Source organism: Peromyscus maniculatus, chromosome 3, assembly GCF_049852395.1.
Source record: "Peromyscus maniculatus bairdii isolate BWxNUB_F1_BW_parent chromosome 3, HU_Pman_BW_mat_3.1, whole genome shotgun sequence".
NCBI classification, from domain to species: Eukaryota; Metazoa; Chordata; class Mammalia; order Rodentia; family Cricetidae; genus Peromyscus; species Peromyscus maniculatus.
This window is the reverse complement of record NC_134854.1, coordinates 104,490,623-104,512,050: the sequence shown is the minus strand read 5'-3', so window position 1 is coordinate 104,512,050 and position 21,428 is coordinate 104,490,623. Positions and strand designations below refer to the sequence as shown.

Below are 21,428 nucleotides of genomic sequence, written 5' to 3'. Positions count from 1 at the left end.
AGAGCCCTCAGAACTGTGCCCATCCCTCTACAAGTGGGATAAACATTAACACAGCCCAGTTGCCCTGAAGGTGAACTCTATGCAGAAAGCCTTATCTGTTGATATAATCACTAGAAATGTGAAAGAGATCAGTATTCTTGGCCGGTCCCCTTCTTGAACACTCTGACTCTGTCCTCTGATTCTCTTTGTTCTCTCAAATTCTGGAGTGTCTGTCTTCAGTCTTCTCTCTCTCTCTCTCTCTCTCTCTCTCTCTCTCTCTCTCTCTCTCTCTCTCTCTCTCTCCCTCCTCCCCTTGGTTCTGTCTTCACTGTGTGTGTTTTATGTCTCTATCTCTATTTCTCTTTCTCTCTCTATCTCAGTCTATCTCTGTCTGTCTGTCTGTCTGTCATGAGTTATCTCTTCTCCATGGCCAGAAGGACACGTTTTCTTTTTAGGCTCTGTACTCCAGAAGGGTCTTGGCACCCTGGCCCTTGACTGGGGTCACCCAGGCTCCAGGCTCCTACCTTTCTGGTCACGTGGACTGGAAAGCCCCCAGGGGTGGCTCTCCTGACCACTGCCCAGCACAGCTCCCGTGGTTCAGCCTGTCTCCTCTTGGCCAGATGCCTAGTTCCTCAGGCTTCATGCAGCTCTCTCTCAAGGTAGATGACTTTTTCATTTCTCATGTCTCTGTGGTCTGAGGAGTCAGGCATTACTTTATCACCAAGTGCTTAGAAAAACATTCTTCACAAGAGAAAGCCTCTTTTCTCCATGGGCCCCTTCTCCTTCCTCATTAAACTTCCCTTTAACAAATGCCTTCTTTGGTTTGTATCTGTAGTCAGCACCAATTAAAACTGTGACTTAATACACAGTGGAGTGGCTGCTGATACTCATGTACGTGTGCATAATAGTTATTGTTATCCTAAAATTCTGTTCACTCTTGTCTGCGGGTATGATAAGTTTCAATGGGTATAAAAAGGTAAACAGGGAGTGTTAATCACTCTTTCCACACTTCCCTCTGCTTCTTGCACAACTTTCAAAGACTATCTGTACCTTTCTAAACACAGGCGTCCAGACGCCCTCTTCCTCCACTCTGCCGCGTCTCTGTCTCATTCTGCCCTCCGAACACGTTCTGCATCATTAAGCTGGAATCTGACTCTACAGCTCTCTAATGTTCTATCATTTGGGCAAATTGTAATTAACACCAAGCTTTCATTGTTGAGACAGGGTCTCAGAGTGCAGCATGGGCTAGCCTAGAACTCATTACATAGCACTGGCTGGCCTAGAACTCACTATGTAGACCAGGCTTACCTGGAACTCATGGATACCTGTCTGCCTCTCACTGGAGTAACATATTTTTAATAGAATACCTTTTATTTACTCATTGATAATTGTAAACATGTAAACAATATATCTTGATCATTTCTATCTCCATTTTCTGCCTCTCACTCTCCCTAGACACCCCTCAAATGTCTTTGTCATTTTTTTTTTTTTGAAACAAAGTTTCTCCAAGTAGCCCTGACTAGCATAGAACTCACTATGTAGATCAGGCTAGCCTCAGCCTCATGGGCCATCTTCCTATTTCTACCTCCTGATTGCTAGGATGACAGGTGTATGTGATCTTGTTTGGAGAGAAAACAGAATATGTAACTTTATACAGATTCAAGCAATTTTATAAATAAATTCTTAGCAATTCGAAGGTATGATTGTTTTTTAATTAAAACTAATTTATCTATTTATTTGTGTTTGAGGTGGTAGCTGGGAGGACACAAATATGTCAGTGGATGCCTGTGGAGGTCAGAAGACAGTTTGTGGGAGTCGGTTCTCCTCCGCGAGGTTCTCAGGCACCGAACTCAGGTCTTCAGGCATGTTCCCCTCTCTGAACCACCTTGCTGGCCCATTTTTAATTTAACAGCTTGTTAAATTTCCCTCTATAGGAATATACAAGACTACAATCTATTTCGACATAGTTCACAATTTTTTCACATGAACTGAGATCTCACTAGCTTTGGCTGGCTTGGAACTCCCTCTGCAGACCAGGCTGGCTTTGAACTCAAAGAGACTGGCTTATCTCTGCCTCCCAAGTGCTGGAATTAAAGGTGTGCCCAGTTTCTTTCTTTCTTTCTTTCTTTCTTTCTTTCTTTCTTTCTTTCTTTCTTTCTTTTTTTTTTTTTTTTGTTTTTTTTGAGACAGGGTTTCTCTGTGTAGCTTTGCGCCTTTCCTGGATTTCTCTGTAGACCAGGCTGGCCTTGAACTCACAAAGATCCATCTGCCTCTGCCTCCCGAGTGCTGGGATTAAAGGCATGCGCCACCGCCCGGCCAAGGTGTGCCCAGTTTAAGCATGTATTTGTATGTTCAGAGAATTCATGTTTCATTTTCTATGAACTTTTCAAGGTTTTGCCCATTTTTTCAAATGTAACAACAGTAGTTTTCTTATTGATATGTAAAAGCTATTCATATATTAAGGAAGAGATATGGGAGGCTTATCCCGAGGAATTAAGAAGTTTTTGATGTAGCTAAGCTTTCTTTCTTGGAGGCGTCTGTGTTTTGTGATGTGGAAATCTCTAATGGCAAAAGTTCTCTCATGATCTTTTCCTAATCATTTGAATCTGTGCTCCATCTGTGATTTATTTTGCTGTAAACCATAAGATAAGAACCCAAAGCTAAACCAGGCATGGTGGCACATGCCTTTAATGCCAGCACTTGGGAGGCAGAGGCAGGTGGATCTCTGAGTTTGAGGCCAGTTTGATCTACAGAGCAAGTTCTAGGACAGCCAGGGCTACACAGAGAAACTCTGTCTTGAAAAACCAACCAACCAACCAACCAACCAACCAACCAACCAAACAAACAAACAAACAAAAACCAAAGACCCGAAGCTCAATTTTTTTTGCCATGCCTTCAATCTCAGAACTTGGGAAGCTGAGGCAGGAGGATTGCTACAAGTTTGAAGCTAGCCTGAGCTACATAGTGAAGCTCTGTCTCAAAAAATTGGGGAGCTGGAGAGACTGGTTCAGTGGCTAAGAGCACTGGCTGCTCTTTCAGAGTTCCATTCCCAGCACCCACACAATGGCTCACAACCGTCTATAACTTCAGTTCCAGGAGACCTAATGCCCTCTTTCCGTCTCTGTGGGCACCAGGCACACATGTGGTGCACAGACATCCTTGTAGGCAAATACTCACACATGTGAAATAAAGATAAAATCCTTAAAAAAACACAAGCCAAAAGGAAAACATGAGCTGTTCTTTTCATGTATAGGAACATGTGTGCATGTGTGTACAGGTGTGTGTGTGTGTGTGTGTGTGTGTGTGTGTGTGTGTGTGTAGGCCAAAGGACAACTATCAGTAAGTATCATTTCTCAGTCCCTAAGCTCTCCAAGCAGCCCCATGTCTCTTTCCCCAGCACTGAGATTTTAAGCACACCATCACATTTGGCTTTTGATATATTGGTTCTGGGGACCGAACTCGGGTCCTCTGTTCGACAGGCAAATATTTTACTGACCACATTACTGTTTATTCCTAGATGCTCCTCTTGCACGTTCTAACAGCGATTCTTGGTTAGCTATCTCCCCTGTACCCCGAACTGTGATCAATGCACTCAACCTCCAGAAGCCTCTGGGCGGGTGTCTGGCCTGGCTGCTCTGCCCACTGGTCTCTCTGAGGAGCCACTTCGGCTTCATGCTAGGAGCTTTTTCACATGTATTGTTTTTTCAAAAAGCTTACAATCATATTTTAGGCCAGTAGAATGACAGTGCCCACATCTGGCAAAGCATTCTAGACCCTACAGAGACAGACTCTTTCACTCGGGCCTAAATAAATCTTTGTTCATCCCAGGGCCCACTACTTCAGAACAGGTTCTGACACTTTTCAGGAGTGCTGGGCTAGGGGTGTCTGGAAACCACAGGCCGTCTTCACTGAAGCCTCACAAACTCCCTGTGAGGTCGTGCCTTCTTTGGGTTCTGCTGGTTCCAAGAAGCTGAGATTCACTGGGGGCTGGGTCAAATAATAAGGGGTATTGTGAGTGTGTTTATATTTGCAGATGTGAATCTGAGCCACTGCTTCAGGAGGGCCTGCAGCCAGACCTCACAGGAAGGTTTCTGAGGTATGCTTTTGTTTGTTGCCCACCATTTCTGTAATTAAAAAACATAAGCCTATAAAACACCTTTTACAAGCTTGCATGCATGGGGATTTCAGGACCTCTAGAGAATATTAGAATGCTAGCCTGTGACCAGTGCTGCAGAGGAGAGATGGTACAGGGAATAGGGGCAGAGTGTGAGAAGAGAAAAGTGAAATCAAAGACAAGCTGGCCATGGTGACATGGTGACATCCCCGTACTTGGGAGGCAGAGACATCAGAGCCATCCTCAGCTACATAATGAGTCTGAGGCAAGCCTGGGCTATGTGAGACCCTGTCTCTAGAAAAAGAAACAAACAAGCAAACAAACTACAAACAGAGGGGTCTTAGGTTGATGGCTAAGAGAGAATTTATGTAACAATGGTGATTCATTTCCATTGAGGTGTTTTAAAAATTAAACACCAGGGCCTGGCAGATCAGCAAGATGCTCCAGCCAGTGAAAGCGCTGGCTGGTCAAGACTGATGACTGGAGTTGGATCTCTGGAGCCCACAGTGGCAGGAGAGAAGTGACTCACCTCCCCGAAAACTGTCCTCTGACTTCTGCACACACGCCGGTACACACACACACACACACACACACACACACACACACACACAAACACATCACACACACACACACACACCACACACACCACACACACACACACACCACACACACACACACACACACACACTCATGGTATGTTCATAAATCAAGGGCTGGGCATGTAGCTCACTTGGTAGAGTGCTTGTCTGGCATTCATGAAGTGAATGGGTGCTGGGATTAAAGGCGTGCGCCACCACACCCAGCTTGTTGTCCTTTCTTTTTATTTATTTATTTATTTATTTATTTATTTATTTATACAATGAATGTTCAGCCTGCAGGACAGAAGAGGGCACCATATCTCATTGTAGATGGTTGTGAGCCACCATGTGGTTGCTGGGAATTGAACTCAGGACCTCTGGAAGAACAGCCAGTGCTCTTAACCTCTGAGCCATCTCTCCAGCCCCTTGTTGTCCTTTCTTAAAGATCCAAACTAATAGAGTCTTTGTCTCTGTGATTGTGTGACTGTTAAAGTTCATCTTAATATTTTTCTCTCATTTTTATTATGCATAATTTCATACAAAATATTTTGACTATATTCACCCTTTCCCTCAATTCTTCTCAGATCCACCTCTGCTTCCCTACCTTCCCAGCTCTGTATCTTTTTTTGGTGGGCGGGGGTTCGAGACAGGGTTTCTCTGTATTGTTTTGGTTCCTGTCCTGGATCTTGCTCTGTAGACCAGGCTGGCCTCGAACTCATGAGATCTGCCTGGCTCTGCCTCCCAAGTGCTGGAATTAAAGGTGTGCACCACCACCGCCCGGCATATCTTTTTTTTTTTTAATCTAATAAATCCATATACTCTTGGATATATGGCCTTCTACTGGAGTATGGTTGGCCTATGGGAGGCTACACCCTTAAAGAAAACAGACTTTCCTTCTCTCAGAAGCTATCAGTTATGGATAGTTTCTTAGCTCCGGGTGAGGCTTCATGCCCACCACTCCCCTCTGTACTGGGATTTTGTCTGCCTTGAGCTCGCACAGGTCTTGTGCTCACTGCCATAACTGCTCTGAGTTCATATATGCAACAGCTCTGTTACGCTCCCCAAACACGGTTTCCTCGTAGTTCTCTGTCTCTGCTGCTCTTCCAGTCTCTCCACTTTTTCTTCTGACAAAGCTTGGGAGTCTTGGGAGGAGAGGATGGGTTATACATGCCCTACGTAGGGCTGAGCATTCCATAGTCTCTTATTCTCTGCACCGTGATAGGTTGCGATCTCTGTTAATCTACTGAAGGCAAACACGCTTCTTTGGTGAGGGTTGAGAGCTGCACTAGTCTACGGGTACAATGATAAGTCATTAAGACTCAACTTACACTATGTTCATTTGGCAAAGTAATAGAAATATGTTCTCCCCTGGGGCCTGTGACTTATCTAGCCCCAGGTTCCTGGTCTTCATGATGGTGTCAGGTTTAAGTTTCAACTTGTGAAGTGGTCCCAAATCCAACCAGAAAGTGGTTTGTTGTTCCTTTGACATTCTTACCGCTGTTGCACCCGTGGACATGTTTTGTTAGGCCAGGTAGCCGTGTAACTTGCTAGGTTCATGGCTGGGTAAGATTGATGATTACTTTTCTCCTCCAGTAACATGCATAGAAGCTTCCAGCACTGTGAAAGCTAGCCACTAGGGATGAAGCTTTCATGTCCATACCAGCTTAATTTCTACATGCTCTGTGACTCCAGTATGTGTTGTTTTCAGCAACAGGGTCTCTTTGTTTGTTGTTTTGTTGTTTTGACACAGGGTCTCACTATGCAGCTCTGGATGTCCTGGAACTCACTCTGTAGACCAGGTTGGCATGGAACCTACAGAGATCCTCCTGCTTCTGCCTCCCAAGTGCTGGGATCAAAGGCATGTGCCACCACACCCAATCAGTAATTGGGTCTTATTGTCAAGTTCTGGGAGTCAGTCAAGAGCATTGATAAGAGCTTTTGATGTTGGAGAGTTCATGGGTCCTCCCTGCAACAATTCTAGAGGTAATCAGAAAATGGAAAGAACTTAGATTTCCATCAGTTGCCACATGGATAAATGAAAATGTGTTACATGTGTACAAAGGAATATTATTCAGCTGTTAAGAAAAACAAAACTGTCAGGCATAGTGGTGCATGCCTTTAAGTCCTATCACTCAGGAGGCAGAGGTGGGCCGATCTCTGAGTTCTAGGCCTCCAACCTGGTCTACAGAGCAAGTTCCAGGACAGCCAGGGCTACATGGAGAAACCCTGCATTGAAAAAAAAAATAAAGGAAGGAAGGAAGAAAGAAAAAAGAAAGAGACAGAGGAAAAATAAAACTATGAAATTTGTAGGTAAATGAGTGAAGATGAAAATAATCATTCTGGCCGGGCGGTGGTGGCACACGCTTTTAATCCCTGCACTCGGGAGGCAGAGGCAGGCGGATCTCTGTGAGTTCGAGGCCAGCCTGGGCTACCAAGTGAGTTCCAGGAAAGGCACAAAGCTACACAGAGAAACCCTATCTCGGAAAAACCAAAAAAAGAAAAAAAAAAAAAAGAAAAGAAAGAAAAGAAAATAATCATTCTGAGTGAGGCAACCAATACCCAGAAAGACAACTGGCGACATGTCTTCTCTCATTTATGGATGCTAGCCTTGAATCTTCAGAATACCCATAGAGTGGAGGAAATCAGGAAGCGTTTCAAGGAAGAGGGGATAGAATGGGGTGGTCTAAAGGGTTAAAGGGCAATGGGACAGGAAGGGTTAAATGGGGTGGAGAGTGGGAGGGTGGGTAGAGGAAGGAATACAGAAAGAGATAAATAACACTAAAGAACTTTCAAAAAAGTCATATGGAAATTTACTAATGTAGAAGTGTCCTACACCCATACACACACACACACACACACACACACACACACACACACACACACACACACAGAGTTTAAACAGAATACCCTAGAACAGAGCAACAGTGCCCCTACCAGACATCACAATGTAACAAATAAAAGTCCAGTGCCGGAATGGGTTACCCTCTTTGAAGTGTCTAAAAAGCACATCATTTTAGTGCCACCTGATACAATTTTCATTGGCCAGTGGAAGTCATATCACAACATGTAATATTAAAAGGACCTGGTATGTCATTTCCTTATGAAATGCAAAGGAGAGGAGATCTTTGGTAAACTGAGTTAATGCTCAGCAGTATCTATAGGAGCAGTTTTCAACCTGTGAGTCTTGACCCCTTTGGGGTCACCTATCAGATATCCTGCATACCAGATATGTACATTACAATTTATACAGTAGCAAAATTACAGTTATGAAGTAGCATCAAAGTAATTTTACGGTTGGGGGGGGGGGGTCACCACTACATAAAGAACTGCATTAAAGGGTCACAGCATTGGGAAGGTTGACAACAGCTGATCTATAGGGATGTGAGCCACAGGGTGAGTGGACCCACCTTTGAATGTTAGAATAGGGGTCGGGGACTTTCCTAGTTGTTTTCCATTGCTGGAACAAACACCAGGGCCAAAAGCAACTTGGGGAGGCAAGGGTTCATCACATTTTACAACTCTCAGGTCACATTCCATCAAGGAAGGAAGGAAGGAAGGGCAGGAACTTAAGGCAGGAATCCAGAGCTGGGAACTGAAGCGGAGGCCCGGGAGGAATGCATCCCACTACTGGTGGCTCCTCAGGCTCATGTTTGGCCACCGTTTTACTCCCCAGGGCCACCTGCCCAGGTGTGGCACTAACACAGCCAACTGGGCCTTCCACATGATTCATTAATCAGGAAAATGCCCCGTAGACTTACCTACAGGCCAATCTGATGGGGGCATTTTCTCATCTGGGGTTTCCCTTTCCTAGATGACACCAGTTTGTGTCAGGTTGTCACAGCACAGCTGACAGGTCAGGGATGCAGCTCAGTCAGCAGCCTGCTTGCCTAACACGCATGCAGACTTAGGTTCCATGCCCAGCCCTGCCCAAAGCTGGGCACCATGGTGCCTGCCAGTATCCCAACCATGAGGTTCCGGGCAGAGGAGTAGAGACAGGAGGATCAGAAGTTCAAGGTTATCCTCAGCTACATAGCAAGTTTGAAGCCAGTCTGGACTACGTGAGACCTTGTATCATTAATCAATCAATCAATCAATCAATCAATCAATAGAGCAGAACTTGTAGACAGAGCTACATTGGCTCATAAAGGGCTGCTGTCCCCGGGGGGTTGTCATCCTGATGATACCAGCCAGCTACACCTGCATCCTAGGTCTAATTGAACCCCTAAGTCTTCTTCAAAGTCTTTGTCATCATCATGTCTCAGTTCCTAGAATGGAATGTCAACCCTGACCTTTGCCCTAAAAATCTGGCCTCTCTTAACTAATGCTTTTTCGTCCTCCCCACCCCCACCCCGTTCCTAAGAGATATGGCATCAATATCTGTCTCAGTAAAACAAATAACAGAGACACTTTGTTCTTTCAGGTTTTTCAGCCAATACTTTAATCTTGACTCAGTGTGAAGTCCTCCGTGTCCTGAGACACCAAGCAATCTTGCAAATGGGGAGGAGCCAAGTCCACATTCTCCCACCCAACTCAGCTCCTACCAGTGTGTTGTCATGTGCTCCTCTCTAAAGGAACCCAAGGAAGAGTCAGATTTTCAGATGGGCCAACCAGTGCGTTTCTTGTAGTCCCTTTGAGTGACAGCTTGCTAGTCCTGAGGAATTTTAAATAAAGACTATTAGCTTTATAGGCCTCCGGAACATGTTCGTTCATACAGCCCATTGTGATTATATCAGTGATTTATTTTCTTTCTTTCTTTGAGATAGAATCTCACTTTGTAGCCCAGACTGACTTTGAATTCACAGCAATCCTCCTGTCTCATGCCTCCCAAAGCATGACCTATCATATTCAGCTAGATCAACAATTACTGAATTGCCTATCTAACTGCAAAAGGGAGGTGCTTGCCCCCATCATGTGTGAAGCAGTGACATAGTGGGTACAGTGACAACCTACCACATTCTTCCTCCCCCCCAAAACCTGATAGTGTTTGGCATCCATCTAACAACTGAGGAGAGATCCCCATCATCAGCTCGAGAGGAGAGCTCTGATTAGTTTTAAGACAAAGTGTCTCAGACTCAACACTATTGAGACATCTGTGCTGTGGAACAGTCTTTGTACACTGTAAATATGTATTACTCTCATTGGCTAATAAAGAGCTAACTAGCCTATAGCTGGGCAGGAAGAGAATTGACAGGAAAGCCAGATTAGGAGGACACTGGGAAGAAGAAGGATGGAGTCTCAGGAGTTGCCAGCCAGGCGCAGAGAAAGCAGGACATGTATAAAATGAGATAACAAGCTATGAACCATGTGGAAGCAAGTAAAGGAATAGGTTAATTTAAAATGTAAGAGCTAGCTAGTAACAGGCCTAAACTATCAGCTGAGCATTTATAACTAATAATAAGTCTCTGTGTGGTTATTTGGGGAGCTAGCTGGCAGGACAGAGCTGACTGGTGGGACAGAAAAACTCTGCCTACAAATCTGGGTTGTCAACTTGACAGACCTGGGAAGAGGGATCTCAACTGAAGAAATGCTTCCAGCAGACCGGCCTGTGGATATGTCTGTCTGTGAGGCATTTTCTTGATTGATAATTGACGTAGAAGGATCAAGCCCACTATAGGTGGTACGTTCCCTAGACTGGTGGTCTTGGGTTGTGTAAGAAATGGAGCTTCCACATAAGCCTAGAAGCAAGCTGATAAGCAGTTTTCTTCCAGGTTCCTGCCTCCAGGCTCCTGTTTCCGGCTTCCTCCTTTGGCTTCCCTTGAGATGGACTGTAACCTGTAAGAGGAAATAACACCCCACCAAGTTGCGTTGGGTCAGTATAGTTTATCACAGCAACAGAAAAACAAACTAGAACATGAGCTGGATAGTTCCTTGTTATGGGGCCTGGTGTCTGTGTTTCAGGCTGTAGAGTAGTATAGTATCCCTGCCAATAACATCCCAAGTAGTTTCTAGTAGTTAAACCCCCAAGTGTCTCAAGATACTGTCAAATGTCTCTTGGGAGACAACTCCATCCCAGCTTAGGTGAAGCAATCGTGGGAATCCCATTCCTCAGTCTAGAGAACTTGTTTAAGAATGGGTGTGCAATCTCACAGCCAATGAGATTAAGAAGAAAGAAAGATACTGAGGGGTTTCAGGAAATACCTTTTCCTTTTGAGGTCAGAAGAACAAGACCCAGGACCCTGTTGTCTTATCCCAGCAGATGGGAGATAAAAAAAAGAAAGTTTGAGGAGAGTCTGGGCTTTATGTGGGCACCCTGCTTCAAAAACAAACAACCAAACCAAACCAAACAAGACCGGGTGGGGCCAGAGAGATGATTCAGCAGCTAAGAGCACTGACTGCTCTTGCAGAGGGCCTGGATTTGGTTTCCAGTGCCGCCACGGTGGCTCACAGCCATCCTTCACTCCAGTTCCAGGGGTCTGACAGTGAGCGACACTGTCAACAAAACAACAAAACCAAACAAACAAGGCCCCCTGCTGAGCATGTTGGACTGTGCCTTTAGCTTTCAGGAGGCAGAGGCAGGTGGATTTCTGTGAGTTCCAGGCCAGCCTGGTGTTCTAGGACAGCCAAGCTTACATAATGAGACCCTGTCTAAAAAAAGAAAGTTGAGGGAGGGTGGAGACACACCCGAGAAAGCTGAACTCTGGCCTCCGTGGACACACAGACCTAGGAAGCAAGTGCGTACTCCCCTACCCCTAAAGTGAGAGATTTTTCTTTTCTTTACCCCTGAATCTCACGTGTGGGCAGAACCCAGATGCAGTGCACTCGTCTTAGCACACCTTTTAAGATGAAGCCGACTCAGGGGTCAAGCAGAGCCGAGAGATTCTCAGAGAAGTCAGGCCCAGCCCTGACGCAGGGGCCTGGCGCCCGGCCCACCACTGGGGAGCCTTTGAATTCAAACAACAAATCTCCTTATTGTTGGAGGAAGGGTATTTTGTTACTTGTATCTGAAACCATCCCGAGTGAAGTCACCGGGAGAGTGTGGCACACAGAGAGACACCATTGGTCTGCAGGAGCTGCCAAGAACAGGGCCCAGCTCATGCCTGCTGGGACAAGCGCCTTCCTAATTATAGGCAGCACCTTTCCCATCACTGAAGTGACAGGAGGTGAGCGAGGAGGCTACGTGGGGTTTTTGCAACTTCCTAAGTCTCTTGAGCTCCCGCTGTCAGAGGGTAGGAATGGGGCAGCCGTGGAAGCAAGGACCAGCTGTGCTTTTGGGGTCAGCATGGCAAAGGAGTCAAACTGGCGCTGAGGGGGCCATCAGAGTCAAATTTACTTATTTATGTAGCTAATTATTTAATGTTATTGTTTTTTTTTTTTTTTGAGACAGGGTGTCATGTATTTCAGGCTAGCCTTGAACTTTTTGTGTATCCAGAGATGACCTTGAGTGATGACCTTGAACTTTATCTCCTGAGTGCTTGGATTACAGGTGTACTGTGTAAACCAAGTTTACACAGTGCTGGGGATCCAAGTCGGGGCTTGACTCTTGCTAGGCAAGCACTCAACCAACTGCGTGAACCCCAAGTCCAGGAGTTGCATGTAGGTGCTAAGACCAGCAAATTGGCCTGAACTGCCAGTCACAGGGGTCCACACACCCGGAGTCTCGTTGGATCCACGGTTCTCCTCTTTGGCAGGCAGTTGGGAATCCCCTGGAGTCCTGTCCCACAGATTCTGATGAAACTGGACTGGGGTGTTTGGGGGTAGTTTTTTGTTTGTTTGTTTGTTTGTTGTTTGTTTTTTGAGACAGGGTTTCTCTGGGTAACAGTCCTAGCTGTCCTGGAACTTGCTTTGTAGACCAGGCTGACCTCGAACTCACAGAGATCCGCCTGCCTCTGCCTCCCAAGAGCTGGGATTAAAGGCATGCGCCACCACCGCCGAGCACTTTTTTTAAATGCAGAAAACATATTAAACTTATGCCATTACTCTCGACTCAGATCCTTTCTACTTGATTGTGGGCCTTCACACCAGGAAGTTCTTTCCCCAGCTCAGTTTGGGTGAGCAGATATACTTGCACCTGGTAAAGAGCATACAAGCCGGCCGTGGCACGCTCCTGTAACCTCAGCACGCGGGAGATGCAGTCGGGAGAATCCTTCCCCTCCTCTTTCTAAGTTCCCCTAGCTGTCCTATGTAGCCCAGGCTTCCCTTGGATTCATGGCCAGCCTCCCGAGTGCTCAGGCAGCAGGCATGTACCATTATCCCCAGCTTACCAACAATACCTTTCTATGCACATTGTTCCCGGCTTGCTTTCTGACTTGACATGTCGCAGATCATTTCATACAAATGCTTAGAGAATGCCTTGCATTTTTCATACGGTGACCAAGGAATCCCACTGGCTGATCCCTCCTTCCCTTCCTTCCTCCCTTCCTTCCCTCCCCCCCTCTGTGTGTGTGTGTGTGTGTGTGTGTGTGTGTGCGCGCGCCTCCCTTCTCCTCCTCCTTTTTTCTGGAGACAGAATCTCATTCTAGCCCAGACTGGCTTTGAACTCATGACCATCTTCTTGCCCCAGCCTCCTAAAAGCTAGGATGATAGGTGGGAGCCATCATACCTGGCTCTGATTTTGCACTTTCTTTTGTAAAATATTTATTTTGTGTGTTTGTGGGTGCCTGAGTGTATGCACATGTACCACATATATGCAGGATCCCTTGGAGATCAAAAGAGGCATTAGGTCCTCTGGAACTAGATTATGAGACATTGTGTCATTTTGGGGAACAGAAGCCAGATTCTCTGCAAGAGCAATAAGTGCTCTTAACCCTGAGCTATCTCTCCAGCCCCTAACCTTGCTTTTTCAATATTGTGGGTCATGTCAGTCTTCTCCTCAGATGTCAAATTGCTCATTTGCTGTTCTCCTGTGAAGTCTCTATGTCCTTTCCTGGAGGGCTGGGTAATCCTTAATGACTTAAAGAAACTCTTTGTATTGAAAACGAGACTCTTTATTTAATGTGAATTTTTTAAAAATATTCATTTTATTTTAAATTTTTTAGTTTTTCGAGACAGGATTTTTCTGTGAAATAGTCCTGGCTGTCCTGGAACTCATTCTGTAGACCAGGCTGGCCTTGGACTCACAGAGATCCGCCCGCCTCTGCCTTCCAAGTGCTGGGATTAAAGGTGTGACACTACCACCTGGCATAAAGATTCGTTTTAATTGTGTGTGTGTGTGTGTGTGTGTGTGTGTGTGTGTGTGTGTGTGTGTGTGTGTGTGCATGCGCGTGCCCATGTGAGTGGAGTGCCCAAGGAGGCCAAGAGGGTGTTTGCTCCTTTGGAAGTGGTGTTAACAGGCATTTGTGAGCCATCTGGCGGGGGTGCTGGAAGCTGAACTCAGGTCTTCAGCAAGAGGAGTAGTACATATTCGTAACTGCTTAACCATCTCTTCAGCCTCTCCAGTTTGTATTTCTGTATAGGTTGCTTTTCAATTAGGTGTAACAGGGATTCTTCTATGGGTCTTTTCTTTTATGGCATTTTTTTAAAAGTCTGTTTCAAACAGGGCTTCATCACTCTTTCTTTACAAAACAAATTAAGGGCTGATGAGATGATTTAGTGGGTAGATGCACTTGCCTAACAAGCTTGACCACCTATGTTTGAGCCCCAGCACCCACATGGGGGAAGATAACTCCTTCTTGCAAGTTGTCCTCTAACTTATACACACACACACACACACACACACACACACACACACACCACAAGATCTTCACTTTGCAGCAGAGGAAATTGGAGCCCAGAATGGCTCAGGACCACACCCTGTCCCATGCTAACCTTCCCCGGCAAATTCTTTTTTCAGACCCTGTGCCTATCAGGATGAGAGGACAGTCAGACATTAACCCTTGAACTCAGGCATTTCCCATGTCTGCCATGACACTGTGTGTGTCTGTGGACAGGTGCTGTGTGGCAGCTTGTGTGGAGAGGGCAACTCATTTATAGTCAGGTTCCCTGATGACAATTTGCCTGCTGACTGTGGTCTCCCTAATTTAACTGTCATTGAGCACAGATGTCCTATTTGTCAATTCCTTTGATAGATCTTGGATTTTAGGAAGCCAGTTTGTCCTAAGGGCACTTCAAACGTCACAGTGCAGTGCAGTCAGTGACTCAGGTGTAGGGGATATTTGTCAGTATGGGGACTCCTACAGCCCTTTGAATATATGCCATACGTTTTAAGATATCTCTACACTGTGGCTCCTGACTACCTGGCCTGCTTTTCCAGCTTCCCTTGCAGCTAAGGTATGGGCATGTGACTCATACTCTGATAACCAGCTGAAAGAGGTCAGCTTGGATGTAAATACCAAAAGGGGGTGCTGTCCTGAAAGCTTATCAGAGATGCCAAGAGGCGATCATCCAGCTGTCAAGGGTGGCCGTGGCATGTCCTAGCTGTTGAATTCCATGTGCATCACCAAGATTATGGGCAGAGATGCTAAGACCAGGGCCACAGCAGTGGCATTTCCACTGGCAGAGCTAAATGACATAACCCAGGCTCTCAGCTGGCTAGTCTCCAAGCAGGAGTCTCTGGCCTTCTTGAAGATACAATAAGGGACTTTGTACTCTTTGATAAACTCTTTTTCTGACTAAACTATCTAAATGGCTTTTGTTTGCAACTCTATCATAAGATGGGTATGGCGTTCATTTTTATATTTTAACTATTGTGTCCTCCTCTCTTTCTTTCTGTTCATTTTAGTTTTTTGAGGCAAGGTCTCATATCACAGGCAGACCTCAAACTCTGTAAGTAGCAGAGGATGACTTTGAACTCAGGTTCCTGTCTCCACCTCTCTAGGTGCTGGAGTGATAGGCATATAAACACTACATCCACTATTTTAACCACTTCAAATGTCTTTCCAGGTTCACAACTTCATGCATACAACTTCAGACAGCCAGCCTCCCAGAGTTGTTGGGAACTCTGTAAGAGTTCACATAAAGCACCTGTGAACATGATTTAGTCCTCATAAAATGGGACCAGAAAAGAGAATGGAGAGAGTACTGCAGTGTGCGTGTGCGTGTGCGTGTGCGTGTGCGTGCGTGTGTGTGTGTGTGTGTGTGTGTGTGTGTGTGTGTGTGTGGCGAGCATGTGTGTGAGATACAGGTCACTTGATAGAATTCTTGCCTAGCCCACATGAATCCTTGAGTTTGACTCTGATCTCCAGAACTGAATAAACTAGTTGTGTTGGTCAATGCCTGGAACCTCAGCACTGGGGGTTGGAGGCAGGAGTATGGGAAGTTCAAGATCATTCTTGGCTGCATATTTAGTTAGAGGCCATCTTGGGCTACATGAGACCCTGTCTCAAAATAAATAAAGAAACAGAATTAGACCATAGAGAGAGGAGTTCATAGTTGATCTGACCCCAATGATTTTGATCTTAGCTTTTGGAGGAAAAAATGGATTTCATATATTGAGCTAACGATTGGTTTTTAAGTGTCTCTAAAACTTTTTTTTTTAATTAATTTATTTATTTTTCCATCACAGGCAATTTATTTTGTTCTATTCATTCACAGTTAATACAGAAAATACTTGGAAACATTTCCATATAATATTTGACACAGAATTCATCAAATAGAAGTATACAATGTTGACAGGAGGCAGTACATTTATAATTTATAACCCCAAATGTATTTATAAATTAGAAATGGAAAGATCTACAAATGAAATTATTTTTATTACATTATTTAATTTATTTTTTGTGTGTATGTGTGTCGGTGCATACATGCCCACGGCATGCCTGTGAAGGTCAGAGGGCAGTTTTGATGTTCTCCTTTTACCATATGGATCCTAGGGATCAAACTCAGGTAGTCAAGGTGTGGCAATAAGCACATTTATCCACTGAACCATCTTACCGGCCCCTGAGTGTTTCTAGGAAGTGGATATTTTTTTCTTCTCTTGGCTGTCTAACTTTAACTTATGCCATCAATTCTGCCTCAGACTTCTGAACACCTAAAGCTGTGTTTATCAGACTCCCCGCCTCACCCTGGTCTTGGCCCGGCCTTTATCTTATCTGAGAGTTCCTGTCTCTTCTCGCTCTGGCTTCTCTCTGATCCCTGCCTCCCGTTCACGTGGAAGGCAGCTATTGTCCTACAAAACCAAATCTGATGGACCGCGTCTGCTTTAAGTATCTCTCTCTTGGGTATCCAAGTCTGTGTTAGACACCTCCGGTTTATCTGTGTCTAAAGAGGGAAGCTGGATTATGGGGCTGTTGCGTCGGGGGAAAGATACTGGTGAATTGTGACGGGCCGATCGGTGGGAAGGATCTGAGAACTAATATAGAGAAAGAAAGTGTCTTTCGTGTCTTTTTTTTTTTTTTTTTTGGTTTTTCAAGACAGGGTTTCTGTGTGTAGCTTTGCACCTTTTCCTGGATCTTGCTCTGTAGACCAGGCTGGCCTCGAACTCACAAAGATCTGCCTGGCTCTGCCTCCTGAATGCTGGGATTAAAGGCATGAGCCACCACTGCCTGGCTGTCTTCCATGTCTTATAGTTGTATATGACATAACAGTCATCACTATAAATTATCTGCTAATTTACACAGCAATACCCATGGTGTGCTTACCATGTGACAGAGCCTTCTCCATTCTAGGCACTGTAAATGTAAGGGGACATTAGAGACACAGGCTCTTGTTCGGGCCAGGGAGGGCAGAATGAATTTAACACTTAGAGAATAAGCTGGGTGTGGTGGCACATATCTTTTATCTCAGCACTTGGGTGTAGGGGCTGAAGAAGGAGGAAAATTTATGTTTTGTATTCGAGACAGGGCTTCTCTGTGTAGCCTTGGCTGTCCTGAAATTTGCTTTGTAGACCAGGCTGACCTTGAGCTCAGAAATCTGCCTGCTGCTGCCTCCCCAGTGCTGGATTAAAAGTGTGAGCCACCATACCTGGCTGTAAAAATTGTTTGTAATAGTCATTCTTAGGAGTTTGAATTTTCTTTTTGTTTTGTATTGTTTTTGGAGACAGGGTTTCTCTGTGTAGTTTTGGTGCTTGTCCTGGATCTTGCTCTGTAGACCAGGCTGGCCTCGAACTCACAGAGATCTTCCTAGCTCTGCCTCCCAAGTGCTGGGAATAAAGGTATGTGCCGCCGCCACCCAATTGAATTTTATTTGAAGACTGAAACCCACGAATGGTTTTAAGCCAGAAAAAAGTCCGATATATATCTCAATCTAATCTTATCTGTCTATCTGTCTATCTATCTATCTATCATCTATCTATCTATCTATCTATCTATCTATCTATCTATCTATCTATCTATCTATCTATCATCTACCTACCTATCTGTACAGGATCTCAAATAATCCAATTTGGCTGTGAATTCCTAACTCTTCTGCCTCTACCTCCCCGGTGCTGGGACTACAGGTGTATGCCACCACACCCAGCATTGGTTTGTATTTTAAAACAAGTCTCTTTAGCTCCTGAGTCAAGGAGAGGTCATAGTGGGTAAGCCAGAGGTAGTTAAAAATGGAAGCTAAGGGATATAAAAGGGGCCCTGGTGGAGTCACGGGTAGCTTGGCTGCGAGGGTCTGGCCTCTTTGATAAGTGAGACCTTTTGCTCACGGATGGTGTGAATAAATGTGAGAGTGAGTGGCAGGAAGGAGTCATGGATGATGATGCCATTTTTCAGAGACAGCTGGTAAAGGGAAGAAAACTGGGAAGAAAAGTTAAGTGTAGTCTTATACATGTTGAGTGTGAGATACTAGTCACCTCAGCAGGGGTGACAAGTGACAGCTGGCTAAGAAAGCCAGAAGCCCCGGGGAAAGTCCTTGCTTGTGGATTGTTTGGGTTGTGAGTTACCTGTGTGTCCATGGCGTCACTGCTCATGACAGTGCTGGGAGGGATCTCCCGTAGAGGAAGGAGATCAATGACACCCCCCCCCCCCAGAACGTGGTAGGCAGCTCAGCAGAGGAAAAGGGCTGGGGTCTACTTGAGTTGGCAGAGTGCTCTTCCAGCATGTGTAAAGCCTCAGGTTTAGTCCCCAGCAGTGGCCCACGCCCCTCGAGGTGGAGAGAGTGAGCGTGGAGCAAGGGTAGCTGGACCGGGCAGCAGAGTTTCCCGTTCCTCCGTGTGCTCTTTCCAACTCCAGGCTTGTCGTTCTCCAGCAGCGCCAAACTCATGTCATCTGAGGTGCTATTTTAATATTGCTGGCTGCCACTCATTTGGGTAAACTTGGAGTCTGGTGTCAGGCATGAGCTGAGGTGGAGGCTTGGGCTTTTCTCAGCGTCTATAAACCATTCCACAACACTCGAGTCTAGGATCAAGCAGTTACACACTTTCTCCTCCCACCTTTCTGTCGCAGCTACTGACGAGGTTTCCTCCAGCCTTTTACTTTCCTGGTTTCTAGAAGGTCTAGGGAAGAGAATTCCGTTTCAGAGTGGGACGTGTTTCTGTCTTCTTCATCTACCACTTGTTAGCGGCGTGACCTTGGGCAAATCTCATTAACAGCACGACGCCTGGTTCCCTAAGCTGTAAACGGGGTTAGGAAAAACCCTTCTGCTCTTGGTATGCCGGTTAAGAGGGGCTGACTTTTGTAAGGGTTGGCTCACTTCGCTTCAGGGACGCAGGGATCCGCTGAGTGAGCCACAGTCAAGATGAGAATCAAGATGCTTCAGACTTGTGACAGGGCAGTGGCAGCCCCTCACATGATCCGCATATACCAGACTGTGTCCCTGTCCGCCCAGGGCGTGTGTTGGTGTTAATCACTTGTCTTTCCAGTCGCCCAACATCTCTTGGGTCCGCGATCACGCGCCCCCCACCCGAAGCCGAGCCTGACGCGGCGGTGGCTCATGCGCCCTGGAGTCCCAGGCCCTTGCCACGGAACACACGTCCCATCCCTGGCGCAGGGCTCCGCCCCTAGCCTCGGGCGCGCCTCTCCGACAGCCTGCTCCGGTGTCTGAGCGGCCGCGCCCGCGGGCTTTGGGCGCTGATTGGCTGTGGATCGCGGGCGGGCCGCCGGAGAGCTCACACACCCTCTTCCCGCAGCCAATGAGCGCGTGCACGTCACTGTCCGGGGCGGCCCAAAGAGCCGGCAGCCCCTCAATAAGCCACATTGTTGCACCCAACTCCAGAGCAGGAGTCCCAGGACCGCATAGGCTACGCGGCGTTACCCAGCTTGGGAGATCCAAGGGCGGGAGCATCACGCCAGTGACCCTGAGAAGCGCGATCGTCGGAGTGGAGCAGCACTGTCATTCTTACCAAGTTGAGCCTTAGTGACCCTGTGGCTGAAGTTAGTGACTGGACTCTGGGCAACTATACCCATCTCCAGGTGTGAGACTTAGGCACTTTCTAGTAGTTGTGACTTAAAAAAGGATATCTGTTTCTGGAGACTCGAGGCCCCCAGCTGGTGAGCCATCGTGGTTAACCTTCTTTGTGTGACTCTAGAGTCCTCGATCCCAGCTGGACACCCGGGCCTGGGTACAAAGCGGTCGTACAGCATTGCGCTCCTTGGCTAGCGCTCGAGCCTCGGTTTCTCTACCCGGGTCCCGTCTCGTCGCAGCAGGATGATCGCCTCGCATATGATCGCCTGTTTATTCACCGAGCTTAACCAAAACCAAGTGCAGAAGGTAAGTCAACACGGGCCGGGGAGGCTGGCTCGCTTTGGACCAAGTTGCGTGCTCTCCGGGAATCTGGAGCGCGTAGGGGATCTGCTTCCTCCTCCTTCGGGGCTGGGGACGTGGAACCAGTCTGGGTAGCTGGGAAAGTCCTGGGCACGAGAAGCCACGTCTGCTAGGCACCCTTGGGGCCGGGGCGCGCAATACCCACCTCCCCGCGACCCGCGCGCGCCCTCCTCACACTTAGATCCCCTAGTTTCTTGAGGGGCGGGTTGCCCCGCACGTAGTCAGAGACTGCTGCGCCCACGTGGGAGGAGCCCCCTTCTGCAGCCTGAGTTCCGGCAAGAGCACGTGGGGAAGAATCCAGTGTAGGGGAGGAGGCGCTGTGGCAGTGTGTGGCAGCCGGGGCCCGGCCCTCAGGCACTTAAGGACGCGTTGGAGAGGCCATCGGTTCCTCGTGGCGCCCCTTGGAGGTGGATTGGGAGAAAAAAAAATAAAAGAAGCCACCCAGGAAGGAGCGGGAAAAGGCGCAAAGGCTGGCCCGCTGCGCCCCCTCCCCGGAACTGAACTGCCCGGAACTGAGGCTCGAAAGGGGCGCCCCCTCACAGCAGATCTTCCTGGGGACCGCCCCGCCTCTCGTTCCCGCGTCCGGCCTCTGAGTTGGGGGCGGATTTTGGATAGCACTTTCTGGTTTGCTACTAAAACTTAAACGGAGTGGATTCACCTTCCCACCCCAGGATTTCCTGAGTTCTTTTGTTGTTGGTTTTTTTTTTTTTTTTTCCCTCTGAAAGCGAACCTTTCATCACTCAGACCCTCCTGTGCCCACCTCACTCTGCAGTCCGAGCGAACCCGATCTCTCTGTCCGGCGGCGGGTCATTTACATAAGAAAGCCTCGGGCCCTGCCTGGAGCCTCACTCCCTCAGCCTCGGGGTAGGGAGGTGGGGGTGGACCAGAGCCAGGCTCCGAGTGCTCTAACTCCCGGGAGAATTGAGTTTCTAAAATGCCCAGGATTACGGGATTGGTTCCTGTCCCGGGCCTCAGTCCAAGATTCGAGGGAGGGAAGGGTCTAGTATAGGGTGTGTGTGTGTGTGTGTGTGTGTGTGTGTGTGTGTGTGCTGTCCAGAGGGTTGTGTTAGAGCTGTGAGCCGTTGCTCAGTTACACACTTGAAATTTCAGTGTCTCGTGGGAACAGATTTTAGGGAAATGCCTTGGCCACATCCTAGGACGCACCTCCCACCCCCATTCTCTTGGTCCTG

At 47.0% G+C, this 21,428-nt stretch overlaps 1 protein-coding gene and 1 long non-coding RNA gene across 3 annotated transcripts in view; both read left to right on the top strand.

The window, feature by feature from the left end:
• The first annotated feature begins 335 nt into the window (after nt 1-335).
• Nucleotides 336-9,355, top strand: LOC143272406 (uncharacterized). Its single transcript, XR_013049934.1, has 3 exons — nt 336-638; nt 4,013-4,075; nt 9,092-9,355. It is a non-coding gene; the product is annotated as an uncharacterized LOC143272406 (long non-coding RNA).
• A 10,322-nt stretch (nt 9,356-19,677) lies between these two features.
• Hk2 (hexokinase 2) overlaps nt 19,678-21,428 on the top strand; it is a 51,253-nt gene continuing 49,502 nt past the window's right edge. Inside the window, exons 1-2 of one of the 2 annotated variants that reach the window (XM_042273506.2) lie at nt 19,678-19,886; nt 20,003-20,184. In XM_042273506.2, coding sequence (XP_042129440.2) covers nt 20,122-20,184 — 63 coding nt within the window. In that variant the 5' untranslated portion in view covers nt 19,678-19,886; nt 20,003-20,121. Of the gene's footprint in view, nt 20,185-21,428 lie in introns of both variants that reach the window. The other variant, XM_042273505.2, reaches the window with a different exon arrangement.